The 14,818-nt window shown below is 38.4% G+C and overlaps 1 protein-coding gene and 1 non-coding gene across 7 annotated transcripts in view; one reads left to right on the top strand and one right to left on the bottom strand.

Annotated features, from left to right (window-relative positions):
- The first annotated feature begins 9,218 nt into the window (after positions 1-9,218).
- Positions 9,219-14,818, top strand: part of m1ap (meiosis 1 associated protein) — a 38,987-nt gene continuing 33,387 nt past the window's right edge. Inside the window, exons 1-3 of one of the 6 annotated variants that reach the window (XM_081599302.1) lie at positions 9,219-9,794; positions 12,534-12,797; positions 12,881-13,078. In XM_081599302.1, the coding sequence (XP_081455428.1) occupies positions 12,540-12,797; positions 12,881-13,078 (456 nt within the window). In that variant the 5' untranslated portion in view covers positions 9,219-9,794; positions 12,534-12,539. Of the gene's footprint in view, positions 9,795-10,390; positions 10,546-10,605; positions 10,778-11,430; positions 12,338-12,533; positions 12,798-12,880; positions 13,079-14,818 lie in introns of those variants that run through there. The other 5 variants (XM_081599300.1, XM_081599299.1, XM_081599301.1 and 2 more) reach the window with 5 other exon arrangements.
- On the bottom strand, positions 13,648-13,719 carry trnaa-ugc (transfer RNA alanine (anticodon UGC)). Its single transcript has one exon. It is a non-coding gene; the product is annotated as a tRNA-Ala (tRNA).

Below are 14,818 nucleotides of genomic sequence, written 5' to 3'. Positions count from 1 at the left end.
AGAATCCAAAGCACGTGGACAAATCAGATCCAAAGCAAACCAATTTCATTCTCTCAAACCCACTTATATATAAACCACATAAACACACACTCACACAGAGAATTTCATGATAAGGTATTTCTGGTCTCAAAATTGTGCAAATTATTCATGGTCTATTAACCAAAATGTGAGGCTGCAACATTTGAGTGCCAACATTTGAGTCATGAAAGGAACTCATTCATTTGGTGGGGGAAGGAAGAGAAACACCTTGAAGCTCCTTCTTCAAAACCAACGTGGCTATAAAAAAAACTGTCAGCTGCAGAAATAAATTCAGGGACTCGTCATGTGCCTGGAGGAGACTGGCGGTGAGGTAAAGGAAGGACCATAACATGTTAAATTTGAGTTCCTTTTGCTTCATCTAATCTTTCCGGGACAGGAGGAGCAGCTCCCTTCAAAATGCACACCTTCCTTTTCAGGAGAGAAATCACCAGATATGAGCAGGTTGAATCTGGTTCCAGCTGTGGCAGCCTGACAGCTTCACTTTTACATACAGCAGAGATGCTGTAAAGCTTTTCACATCCATGGAAAACTGACAGGTCTTGGTTATGTGGTAGTGTGTATGCCTGATTTTCTAAATCACTTTCTAAACTGTTTTCAAATATGATTGAAGCCTCTCCACAATTAGCTCCTCCTCCGTTCCTGATCAGAAGTGACGCTGTTCATCTCAGAACATCTGCTTGTTCTAATTGGAACTACAAAACAGCACAACTAACATCTGGCTCAAGTAATGCGAGAGAAATGTCAGAAATATCCACGTCTACATCTGAAGGAGCTGCAAAAAATGGTTAAGAAACTGGAAAAGCTTGTCATCCTCTGTGCCAAATGAGTCTTTCCAGATTAAAAAATGGCTTTTCTACAGTTTCTCTAAAGATTCTTCTGAGAAAGTGAAAGGCTTTGGACTCAATAACAGGGAAGAGACAGAATCATTGAGAAGTGAGGAAAAAAAAAAAAGCACAATGAACGACAAAAATCAAACTGGTGAGGGCATCAGGAGGACCTGACAACAGTAATTATGAATTATTTTAAAATTTGCTCCTTAAAATACAAACATTTCCACATACTGTATATCTTGGTCCATCTGATGACGTAATTCTTAAATATTTAAATGACTGATGTTTTGATCAGGCACTCACTGGAGTGACCTTTTTACCAAATACTGTTTTTTACTCTCACTTGAGTAATTTCTTGGATGGCTACTTATTACTTTTTCTTAAGTAAAAAATACATGTTGAAGTATTGTTACTCGTATTGAGGGCATTTTGTGGGTACTCTGTCCACCTCTGACTGGCTCACCCTGCAGCCTGGAGACGACAGAAACACGAGGAGGGATCAGATCAGTGACAGCAAGGAGAAAACATGTTTACAATCGCAAACCATGTTCTGCTTCATTGACGTCTTCATGGACTTTGATCAACAGTTCTTATCAGTTCTAAGCTTGATTAAGAAGTGAGGGCGGCGATTTAGTCGTCAAGGCCAAAACAGACCTTTAACTCCATCAATCAATTGATTTCAGGTTCTGATTTGCAGCTAGTCAGCAACTAACAGCAAAAGCCTCTAGAAAGAAAACAAGGCAAACAAATCCTCCTGGCTTAAAGGCATTGGCATGTCAGTCCATTTCAGCTGGGTGAAGCTGCTCCCTCTGCTGCAGCTTGTCCCTTCTCTGACAGCGGCACAAGGAGATAAGAGCAACAACAGGGCGAATTGTTGGAGGAGATGAGCCATGCAGTCCTGTTACTGTACGGAGCCACACAAAGGAGACAACCAGGAGGCGCTTTCTGACATCTCAGCATCACATATGGTGATGCAGGGCACAAAGAGGAGCTGTGTCCTTTGTTTCCCGCATCTGCAACACGAGATCAGCAGTGACACTGTTTGGTTTTACATCTGCAAAAACGTCTGGGATCAAATCATACCTTTCGATCTTCTTCCACCAGCATGAGGCAGTCTTGAATTCAAGGCACATGTTCAAATAAAAAGCAAATTGCATCAATTTATTTGGTGATACTCTGAAATATTTGGTGAAATATTCACCACATTTCACCAAATTCGGCTCTTGTGCTTTTATTTCAGATTTTGCATCAATATCAAACTCTTTTCCAGCTTAATTAGCCCTTAAACTTAACTTAAACGTATTTTCTTAATATTTTATGATAACCTAACTCAGTGTAGTGCTTACTTGTGAAAGCTGAATATATGTGGTTTTTGTCCATGTTTAGAGATCATTTGACTATGTGTGGGTGAAAGTTCAACTCTTTAACTGTTTCTAATTGGTAAAATAAGTCTTACTAAGAAAGTATGTCATTTGGAGTCACTCCAAGCATTTGGCATGCCGAGGTAAGGCAATCTATATCAACTCAGAGTAGGCAATTGCATTGCGTAAAGTGAAGTTATATAACATTACAAATGGTTTGTTTCTGTAACATTTTAGTACCACTTGTGCAAAAATTGTAGAAGTACATATGTATGGTACATATGAAAGAAAGCCATATGAGTTTGCCCAAAGATCTTGTGGGAGATTCAACAAATTGGTGGAAGGAGATGACCAGAACTGTTCATGCAAAAACTATTGAGGATATTTAACTCTTAACATTACACTGACCATGCTATCTCGGCAGAGAAACATGGTGGTGGCAGTATCATTCTGTAGGAACCCTCTAACCTCAGAAGAGAGTTGGTGCCAAGTCAGAGGCAGCAAAATACTTGGGAACACACTTTCAAGTCTTCTATATTTAAAACCTTCCACCTCAGAGTTAACTACTTGGTGTTAGTGTGTCACATTAAATCCCAGTAAAATACATTGAAATTTATGGTTATAACGTAACAAAATGGTAAAAAGTTCAAGTGGTAGGATTACCCTTTCAAATAAGGTGGATGTAAAATGTGTGAAATGACATCAGGAGCATTAAAATGTCCAAAAACTCCTTTTTGATCACACAACCTGTCACAAAGATGTATTCTGTTAGTTAATGGGGCCACAGCAAGGACAAAGGATGAACCAAGTTGAATCACATCATGCAACTGACACCACTTACCCAGGAGATAATCATGTTCTGCCGAAGATGAGTCATGTATGCTCTTGAGGTCTGCTGCCCTCAGGGATTCGTGTTCAGTTGGTGCATTATGAACACTGACTTATTGATGAAGCCGCAATCACAAGACCATCAGGAGCTTCCTTTGTTCTGGAGACAATCCTTTTCTTTCTCCTACGGCTGAGAGAAACCTCCCTTTGGAAGGAAGGAGAAACAGCAACCAAACCATGATGAAACAGGAGACGTCCCTTGATGATGCTGCAGTTTAATCAAAGTAAATCTGCCTGACTCCAGCATCTTAAATGGGAAATTAAAAGGTAGTAATATCAATAATTCCCGTCATCTACATATTAAGAGAAGAAAAAATGTTTTCTGGCTGCAGACCAGCGAGAGCTCTCCGTTTGCTTTCGATCTGAAAGTGGAAATGTTCTCAGTACTTCATCGTCTTAATAAGATTGCAAATTGATATGTAGCAGTTAATTAAATCTGGTGGTGGGTGAATGGTGGTTGATGGCTACATGTTGAGTTTGCAAGAGCTGGAAGAGCACAATAAATGTAGCCACTAATATCCATTTGCTTTATCAAATTTGTGAAAGCTAATTGTAGCTCTGTCTTCTCAACAGCTGAAATAAGAAGTGTGCATACACTCATCGTGAACATAAATGTCACACTAATTTAATTTAATCATAATCCAATGAAACAACTTCAATTATTTTAAAAACCATTGGAGGGAAGCAGAGGTTTAAGGCCGATGGAGATTTTTGGTATGCCACAAAGGATCAAAATTCTCCATGGAACACCAATTAAACAAACACACACGCGCGCACACACTTTTTATTTGGTACATTCTGTCTCCTCTTCAGTTCAAATTTAATCACACGCTTTTGCAACCATCAACAAGCATCTGGCACAAATTTGTCTGAGTATTAACAACTCTTCTTGGCAGAATGGGTGGAGTTCCCTTAGCCTGGTTGCTCTCCTGGTTCAGCTCCAGCCTGTAAGCATAGGCTATGAATTCAAAAGGGCTAGACTAAACGCTCTTGGAAGACCATTCCAATAGCTTCATGTTAGCCTGCTTTAGCCATTACAAAACCAGTTAAGAGATAGTTTTTGTAGATTTTTTGTAGATTTGAGGAGAAGAAGGGTTAGATGAAACCCTTTTTCCATTATGGAAGAAGAAGTGGAGGCTGTAGGTCTTCTATAAGTCTGTTGTTGAGATCTCTTCTGCTGTCATCATGCAGCAGCATCAGAACCAGGGATTTAAAAAGGCTCAACAATCTGGTTAAGTAATCTGGTTGGTTCTGTTCAGGGGACGGCTGTTTGAACCTGATGATTCAAAGAAGGAGTTTTCATAAAATCAACCCTGACCATCCTCTTCACGAGACTGTCTTGGGAAAACAGAGTGTCTTTAGTCAGAGGCTTCTTCAGACTCGCTGTAATACAGATCGCTACAGGAGATCTTTCCTGTCAACAGCAATCACTATCTACAGTAACTCTTTGAAGACTTTGAATCAATATATTTTATACAACAGCATTTAATTTCCCTTTGTGATCAATAAAGTATTTTTGAATTTGAATTGAATCAAATTTGAAAATTACAACCGTCTTGAGTCGATTACATCAAAGAATCTGGAGACTGTCCACCATCATGATGCTACCACCACCATGCTAGACAGTTTGTATAATATTCTAAGTTGTAAAGGCAAGCAATGGGCAAACAGCTACAATGTTCTCATCTGAATGCAAACATTGAGGGATTTGATTTTGGGCTGAAGGTTTGTTAAAAGCTTGAGTCTTGGTGGATTCTGAATTGTTTCTAACCAGCATCCATTGACCTGTGGGCGACACTAGGTCATCAGTTAGACATTGGGAGAGTGCTGGTACATTTGAAGAACTGTAGTCATTTCATATTTAAAAAAAAAAACGGGCCAAAAAAACATTTAAAATGTTTCTACATTTCTAAGAGCACCAGATATAAGTTCTATAATCTCTTCACATTCTGTGCTAATGCTGTCATTAATCTTAAAACTCTGAGGGTACGTAGAGCTGTAGGAAATGTGATGATGCCTGCAGCATATAATGTGGTACTTAATAGAGACAAAGTAGTAGTAGAAAGACATTAGCAGGTCATAATGAACATCCTGTTCAAGGTTTGAAAATGGCAGAAAGTCATATTATTATTATTATTATTATTATTATTATTATTATTATTATTATTATTATTATTATTATTATTATTATTATTATTATTATTATTATTATTATTAATGGGATATATCAGTCTGTTTACATCTGGTCTGCAGCCAGTATTATTTGCTACTAGTATGAATCATCATCCACCAATCAAAGAACATGTTTTAAACTGTTTTCACACATTTCAACAGACTTAAAAGGATTCAAAGCTTCAAGTCACATATTATTTTGGGATTGATTCGTTTCTGTTGTAGAGTTACTGCATTTCAAAATAAGTTCTTCATATCAAAACTTTGTTCTCGCCTTTAACACATTTACAGCATGACTATATTCAAAGATTAATTGTTTAAAACCAATTTCACAATTTCACATAAACCTTTTGTAATTTCATTATTAGACCCTAAACACTATTTTATACATGACCTTCTTGACAGATTACATTTTTCAAAGAACTGAGTGCCATGCACGCCTCTGATAAGGTAACTTGGTTTGCAAGCAGCATTTATTTCATATTTTCATTAGCTACATTTAAAGTATTGACCATATTAGTATGGTTTATGCTCTGGTGTTGTGCTCTGATTTCCACCTGGCTTCCTTTACTTGATTTCTCAGCCATGGAGTTGCTGACATCTTGTTGACATTGTTGTGCCTGGTCCTCTTATTCCTCAGTCGAGTGGTTTGGACTGCAGTTACTTTTACTTGCTGGCTGTTGGAAAGTCTGGCTGTCACTTCGAAATAAACAACCCACTTCTGTCTGCTGCTGGTCACTCTGGAGTAGCTCGGCATTAAAGTCGTGTACTTCGATTCCCAAGAGCCTCTTTATTTCCGAGTTAAGAACTTGTCAGCAGTAGCCAAAGAGAAACTGTTGTGGAATTCAGTTTTCCTGAGCCGTTGTCTTAGCAACCAAGGACTTTTCCTGGAGAATAACCAGGGACTCGACAGGGAAGAAATACCTGTCTCAAATGTCTCAAAGTCAAACACAAGGCCACCAGATTTTGGCTTGTGTTTTCCAGCAACAAACTGCCAGTAGAGGGGAATAATTAGATCAACACAAATCTTGCTGACCACTGAAGATTTATTTTTTGAGTCCTACTTTAGAGAGAAGATAAATTTTGTTTGAATGCTCTGTTTAATCTAGATCATAGGCGACTTTGACTAAAGATCAAACATTTAATCTTTGACCACTGGCCCGACTTTTCTTTGGCAGCGTAATATATTTGATTTCTTAGACTTCAAATGCATGCTGTACACTTTGAGATTCCCCTTTTTTTTCATCTCAGCCCGTTGACACGCTGCTTCTTATGTTGCTATGTATTGAAAAATGAGTCCTACTCGCTTCTAAAGGTGAGAAAACAAAGGATGTTTTTGTTTTGCACCAAGTCTTGTCATGTCTTTGAAGGATCTGTGTAGCTTTTGATGAATACGGCATATATAGTATTCTTTGTGTTTTACTTTGTCAGTACAGGCTGGATGTTTTTTTGCCTAAGCAAAATCACAACAGATTTTAAATTTCCTTGAATCAATTCAAACTAAAAAGTTAAAAGTTTATCATAAATAAAAAAAAACTTCTCTCGCTAAACAAACAAGAAAACAACATCAATGTAGTCTGAAGTCATTGTTTTTAAGGGTGAATAAAAAGAATGACGTGTAGAATATAAACTTTTATCTACCTCAGTGGAAAATAGCAGCTTTAAGCACAGGAGCAGCTTTAAATCACAATAAACATATCTGGTTTTGTCTTCCAGAAACACGAGCAAAAAACATTCCAGGAACTCATTTTCCCACCAAGATTAGTTTTGAAACACAAAGAATTAATCTCTATATTGAAAATACACACACACACATTTGTTACAACAGGAGTTATTTAAACACTCACAGACAGAACAAAGTCTTACCCCCACTGCTTTTGCATATTTTGTACATATAAAGTGTTTGTTTTTTTGTTCTTACTGTCAGCCATCATTGGTCTGAATCCAGAAATGACTGGGAACACTCACCTGTCTCCTGCTTTCCTTTTGACAATGCAATGAAAAGTAACAGATCAAAAAGGTGGTTATTTCTGTCCATTTTGATTATTTTTCTTTGCATTTTGTTTTGAAACACTTACATATTTTTCTAATTTTGTTATAAAGTAGGTCAGATTGGGGAATCATTTTTGAAAATTGATGGTGAAAAGATTCAATACTGAAATGAGGAGTAAACCAACTCTGTATAAAAAGATCCAAAACCACGTTTTTGTCTTTCATCAGCTTCCCACTGACTTTCTTTAGTCAAAACTACCAGTATAAACTCAGGGATTTTCAAATTTCTTGCCCTTTTTCAAATCCTAAGGAACTGAACCAAAACCTCTCAAGGCAGAAGAAGAAAAAAACAGGTTTGACTTGAAATTATTTTCTTCTAAATCTCCTAAGTTTTTAAAACTTAACCAGAAGTAATATTGAAAGGAGTGCTGGAACTCTAGAAGACGAGGTGGAATAAAGCAACTGGTGCGCAAAATAATCACTCAAACTACTGGGCAAAGTTTCCACCAATCCCCCAAAGTCAATCAGAAAGAAACGACGGATTAGTTCACTCTTGTAAAGCTCCCTTTGACCCAGAAGTATGTGTTTGTCACAACTAAATTAGAAAGCACATCCACAAGTGCATTTCATTATTTGAGTGTGAGTTTGCAAAAGTGTGTCGGTGTGTAAGAATGATTAAGCTCCAGTCATATTGCAGCACTTAATCCCTTTTACAGAGGCCTTGAATTTGAGACTGAATGTTCCCCGTTCGTTTCAGTGGAAATCCAAGGAGTAAAGGCCGCATATCCTGCCAAGAATCGTGTGCCTGGATATGTACGTTAGAGATAAAAATAGAGCATCGCGGTCTGACAGGAAGGTTCTGAGAGAGGCGGGTGAATGAAAGAAAGAGGAAACCTGTGAGAGGCAGAGGCACGATGAGGACTTCTGATGAGGAAAAGGAAGAAATCAAGAGAGGGGGGTGCATTATGGAGAACTGCCAGTGCCTTTGAGAAACCACACACACACACACACACACACGCACGCACGCACGCACGCACGCACACACACACACACACACGCACGCACACACACATACACACACACACACACACGCACACACACACACACACACACACACACACTTGTGCAGAAATGCACAGGGCTTACATTCAAATCAGCACCAGTGCATCGGGAACATCGGGAAAATGGTTTCTGCCAGGTGCGGAGAGTTATCTCCCAAAAACAGATGTTTATGTTCCACATTTCTTTATGACAACTTCATTAACCCCAACAAAGCACAAACTGCGTTCAGAGGGTCTGCGACCATGCAGCACTTCGATTACAAAATCCCTTCATACCCACTCATAGTCATCAGTAAAGTTGAGTTTTTCCTCACTGACACTGGTTAGATTGTGATTCCGCAAGCAGATTGTAAGGTCTCCATCTCTCACACATATTCGGCAGCTGTGAGGAGTAGAAAGCACTTCAGTCAAGTAGGTCAACTATCAGGAACAGATTTCCATATTGCTCTCTTAGTCTGCTGCAGTGACTGGCCTCTCATTGATCTTTTCCCTCCATTCATCTGAAAAGATGAAAGAAACCAAACAGATGGATGTGGGGCAGAATAAGATTCAAAAGCACTTTTTTTTTCCACAACGCCTTGCTCTAAAAAGCTACAGAAATAATTTTTATTTGCAAATCAACATGTCATATATTGGTGTAACATATTGGTGTAAACTTTTTTGATGGAGTGACAGCTTCCAAAACTTTTAGATGCAATAGACTGGGAGTTAAATCTGAAGCCTCACAGAAGTGAACTGCTAAGTCAACATCTCATCCAATGAATTAGCCTCACAGTATCTCGTTAAGCTGTCTGAAACAATGATCTAACAACTGCACTTGCTATTAATAGTAAAGAAACGTGTATCTTTTTTTTCCCCTTTATTGTAACCAAGCAGTTGGAAAGCGTCTTTATCTCCTCTTAAACGGTGCCACATTTGTGGGCTGAGCAACAGTGTTGAGTATGTAGGTTGCACCCATGGATAGACTTGCCAAATCCTCTCTGTGAATGCCAAACAGCTTCTGGTGGAGGCAGTTTGATGAAGGCGGTTGAAATCTCCCTTTCTGGAAAGCCAAGTCTTATCTTGATTGGAATTAGTGTCATTGTGGAGAGATGCAATGATCAGACGCAACGTCCTGCTTGCAGACCTCAACCACCGTAAGTCCTTGTGGGATCAGGCAGGGTGAGCTGTTCGTACAAGAGAGAGAAAAGCATAAACAAATTGACTAATTGAGGTTTGGGAAGCCACAGCAGTGTGGGACCAAGCTAGGGACAGGCATGATGAGGACGTGCCAGGCTGTTGTGGTTGCTTCTGGTTCTTCCAAACACCAGTCAGGGCCCTGGGTTTGAGTGACCAACTTGGTGAACTTGGTATGTCTGGTTCTTCAATCCAAAATGATCCAACCCAATAAATGACACCAAGCAAGAGTTAGACAGCAGAATAAACTGTTTGACATCGACAAAGAGGACAAGGTAAGGTTTTCTTGGGGTGTTATTTCACCATTTAAAGGGAAATAAACACATCCCCTCACTTTAGTGCTTAATTTAAGTCTTTACAGTTATTTGGATTTTTTTGTTAAATGTATATGTGTATTAACTGATTCTAAGTTAGTTTGAGATTGCTAAGTTATTCATATAGTGGTTCCAGTGATTGCTGTTCTCTATGCAAACAATGTTCTCATCGCAACCAGAATTGTTTTAGCTAATATTGAAGCACTGAGTATTGCCATCTCAATTCCTTTCCCCATCTTACTTATAATAAGGCATTGTGAGTTTTTGTTTTAGGAAAATGTAAAAAAAAAATGCTCTCAAGTTTCCTCCTTTTCAAACAAATCAATCAATTTTATTAAATAGTTCTTCAGCATGCAATTTTTAAATTGCCACATCTGTAGTTCTTATCCAAATAAAGTTGCCAATCCTTTGAACCAAATTGTTTCGTTTTTATTTTTACATGTAAATAAAATATCTCTGCTATCAATTTGATTAAACTTTGCAATTATGTTTTTATTTAGAGATATAGATATTGTAGATATAAACTCTTTCAAAGTTTTCTGCTGTATATTGTTTATGGTAAATGTATGAAAAGTTTGATCCCTAAGCAATCCCTACCCACATAACTCTCTAGATTTCTTTTTACTGGCTCAAGCATTATATTTCAGTCGTAAAGAACGGGATATAACGCAAAGGTTAGTTTAGTACTGCTATGGAGAGAACCAAATGAGAGGTAAAGAGATTTTTAAATATATTACAAGCGGATGTTAGCTGATGAAGCTAGTTAGCATAGCGTTAGCGCTAGCAAATGTTAGCACGCTATCTAGGCAGGCAGATTCTAGGTTTAATTTAGCAGTTAAAACTTTCCGATTTAGTTGCTAACATTTGTTTTTGGTGCTGTCCACATATAAAGTGTTTAGCTGTAGCTCATTTAGCAGTTCTTCATTTTACAAGATAAAGGAGAAGTAAGTTTATACAAGTTAGTTTAAGCTAATGCTAAAGCGAGAGAAAGAAAATAGCTAAGCCAATATCTAACCTGATTTTAATAATAAGATATAGCTTATAATGTTTATACATTTTAATTGTAGGCATTGTTTTTTTTGTGTGTGTGCGCTTTATTTTGATAGAAATTCTTAATTTAATGTAGAAAATAGCTGCATTCACTAGGTACAATAGAAAAACTAAACTTACGTCAAAATAATTTTGTCTGAAAGTAGACTAAAATAATTTATTCCTTCAGTTAACACAAAAAACAGTTTAAAGTTACCAGGAAACACAAAAAAACGACTTTACCCTAAAGGTTTTCTAGATATTAAAATTAACAAACGATCTCTGCCTTTGTTAGTAGTTCTGTGTTTTAAATAGAGCTTTTACTCAGCCAAAAGGTAACTATTGTCCACCTACTGTACATATTGACATTGTAAGGGTACAATGTTAATAATATGACATTGTACCGTTAAAAGCAGCAACAGCAAATATTCTGCCTTGGAAAAAAAGAGGCATTTATATTGCCTTATTTTTTAATGATGAAATCAAGACAAATATAATTTCCAATTTTTGATGGAAACCAAATTTTGTATGCGTTAGTTAAGCATAAACCTTATTAAGTCCGGTTTGATGTCAACTACAGGCAGCAATAATAATAATAAACATCACATAACTGAATACTTGGATTTAAATGCGCTTGTATTTGTAGTCAGTTAGTTAAAACCGGGTTTATCAGACCTCAAATGAAAGAATGTGAAACTGCAGCTGGCGACAGCAAATAAAAACCTATTTTTGAGGCGATGATGCAGCTATTAATGCAATCACGAATCGAGTAATTGGACCAAAAACCCCAGCCACCGACTGAGTGATTTTAGCATGCCTACTTATAAGTATAAAATAAGAAAACAGACATGTATTTATTGTGCTCTACTGTGAAATTTTCTCACCTTTTTCCAGCCTGTGAAATGCAATAATACCCGTTAAAAAAAAAGAAAAAAGAAAAGAAAAATCCACTTCAACCAACATCTGCCTGCAGAGACCATACATCTCAGATTGATGATTACTTTTTCTTCACAGAAGAGTAAGAAGAAAAAGAAAAAAAGATGACGCAAGTGGAAGGTGTGAGGGTGAAAGGTGTTTGATGTGGTCGTCATGGGTGGTTCAGTTTGTTACAGGGATTGAGTCGAAGACAGATGGTGGGAGCTCAGTCTTTGTGGAGAATATTATCTGTCAGTTATTTTCAGCTTGATCGCTCAAGTGTTTTGTTGGACATGTTCCTAACCGATGATGACACAGCCTGGTAACAAAAAGTAAACTACCTTGAGTTATTCTTCTTCCAGAGTTTATCACCGGCTCACTACCTCACCTGGCCACTTTATTCCGCTTGGTGTGAATTTGTTTTTTTATGTGTTTAAACTCTAACAAGCAAATGTTGCCATGGAGTCTCAGGGACAAATTTAAGGCAACATGATGAAACAAACATGAAATCATTCCAATTGAAAGGACAAAACTGCTCCCTGTCAACTATTGCAACAAATGTAACCGTGCTCTGGACTAAAACTAATTATATTTCTGCTATTCTTTATGCAGTTGCAAATATCCAACAAATTTAATTCATGTTGTGCTCTCCTTAAATGCACACATTAGTTTTCTATTTTTTTAGGTAAAGGATTTGGTTTTGTTTTAAAGTCACTTTTTATTTTTTTTTGGTGTGTTGTGCACATTGTCTTCCAGGAGCCCATGGACAGCAGGAAGAGGCAACCCAGTTCTTCCAGTACGGGGAGTTTGGTCTTTTGGTCCTCCTCGTTCCCCCGTCAAGCAGCGAGGGTCCTGATCGTGGAGGCATTGCCCCCCGGTTGGTCAGACACTTGCTCCGTGCTTTGTGATGCCTTGGACAACTTCCTGTCGCTGGCCTGCAGCCTGGATGGACCCTGCAGGATACCCCTCCTCAGCCTCTACGCCATCAGCAGGCAGCCAGAGTGTCTGCTGCCATTTGTGGTTAGAGAACATCACAAAAGCATGTTGTCATGCCTCTCTGTCTGTCCACTCGCATTCAACCCGGCTGTTTTTTCTGCTTACAGCAGGTCCGTGGAAATTTGGCCAGGCTGCATTCCTGCGTGGAGGAGCTGAGGTCTGTTCCAGGTGAAAGTTGCATCAAAAGTGCAGCCAAAGGAGGCGATCTGCTGCGACAGGCGGTGCTGGACAGTATGCAGCAGTTTAAGCAGTATATCAGACACACCAGCACAGGCAACCAGGCCTCCAGCAACGCATCTGTGGAGGTACATAAAGGCTCTTTTAGTCTTTTTTTTTCTTTTTCCTCTGAACCGGAGACTTTCTGGAAAAGGCCAGGTGTCTAGCAAAGTTTTTGCAGGGGATTTATTGAACTCTGAGCGTACTGCTGGCTAGCTTTAATTTCTCAGATCAGCGGAGGAAAACCAGTCAATGAATCATACGTTTGGAAAAATCACAAGTTCAACAAAAAAAGAAGAGTCAGTAAAATCTTAGAAAGAAACTTTGCTGCACTTAACTTTTAGAGCTGAAACTATCGGCTCTGTCCTGAAGGCTGAAGATGTTGATCTATCTGAAACAAACTTTGCTCCAGCTCAACATCATCCTGTTTTTTTTCTTACCCTTCTTTGATAAGGACTGGAAGTGAAACTGATTTTATCCAACAAAATTGAGGAAAGGGAAAACTCTCCATCTCCCTCCAGCAAACATGTCATTAGATTTTCAGTCTCTTGAATTAAACTACATTTAGTTTCAGATTTGTACTTTCCAATCCAGCTCTGCAGGTCATGATTTGTGCTTTAAGATGGCGTATAACTGCAGATCTCTGAGGAAAGGGAGTTGGAGACGCTGGGGATTGAACCCAGGACCTCATACATGCAAAGCATGTGCTCTACCACTGAGCTACATCCCCACTGTTGCTATTGGAGCATGTAACACTTTCAATACAAATCAAATTTCCACACCGTGCATAGTTTCAATGTAATAATTGCAAGAGGGGCACTGATTGTAGTTTTTTGGCTGATCGCCAATCTTTAGAAAGCTTGACATTCTGATTTATTTTTTATTTTTTGTCTGAAAAGGTGCTAAAAATAGCAAGAAAGTGACTATTTTGGGAACCGTGTGGCGACTGTTGTTAACCGCTCACATACAGACGTGACCTGGTGGACGGGTTGGTCAGTCAGCAGAACAGAAGACACACAGTAGCTGACTTTCAGACATTTGCCCGGGTGTAAACGGCCAAAACTCTTCTAACTACAGAGTAAAACTATCATCATACATCAAGCCCTGTAGCACACTGCATCAATAAAGCATTAGAAGCGCTGCTTAACTCAAAGCTCTTGATTGTGATGATGTTTGTGTAGATGTTCTTACAAGTTGCTAAAACTCCAGATTGTCAAATTTGGGATTAAAAGAACCAGTCGCATCTGTGCTTGTTAAACTTTAATGCTCTACAGACTCCAGACGCAGCGGTTTGTGGATGACACACTGGGACGCTCTGTTCCCAACATCAGCCGATATGAATAGCTCCTATTACCAGACGCAGAGGCATAATAACCCTGTGCATGAGTGTCTGCACGCCTGTCGCTAATCTACTAAGACAATACAAGTTTTTTATCCACACGCATGATTTTGGTGAAACCAGATATTTACTCGTTTCGTTTAAAAAGACTGACGACCCATTTCTCACTTTCTGGCATAAAAACAAACAAAAACTTTTCCACTTTAGGAACAAGCATGAAGGTGTTTTGGAGTTTTCTTTGTTTTCTTCTTTAATTTTAGAGTTCACATTTATTACTTTCGTATCTAGTAGAGTTCATTTTAACTGTTTGACTTGGTTTAGGTAACCCATCACACATGTCTAATAATATCCAGAGTGTTTGAGCTGAAGTGGTTAATAATGTTTTGGTTATCTTGTACCTTGCACTTCTTTAAACTCATAATAATCTTAATAATTTTGATCCAGTTGATGTTGTAAAATGTCCAAGATTTCTTTTATTTTTAATATAGGG

This window comes from Poecilia reticulata, chromosome 18 (genome assembly GCF_904066995.2).
Source record: "Poecilia reticulata chromosome 18, P_reticulata-male-v2, whole genome shotgun sequence".
In the NCBI taxonomy this organism is placed as follows: Eukaryota; Metazoa; Chordata; class Actinopteri; order Cyprinodontiformes; family Poeciliidae; genus Poecilia; species Poecilia reticulata.
The sequence above is the reverse complement of the archived record's forward strand: the minus strand, read 5'-3'. Positions and strand labels throughout refer to the sequence as shown.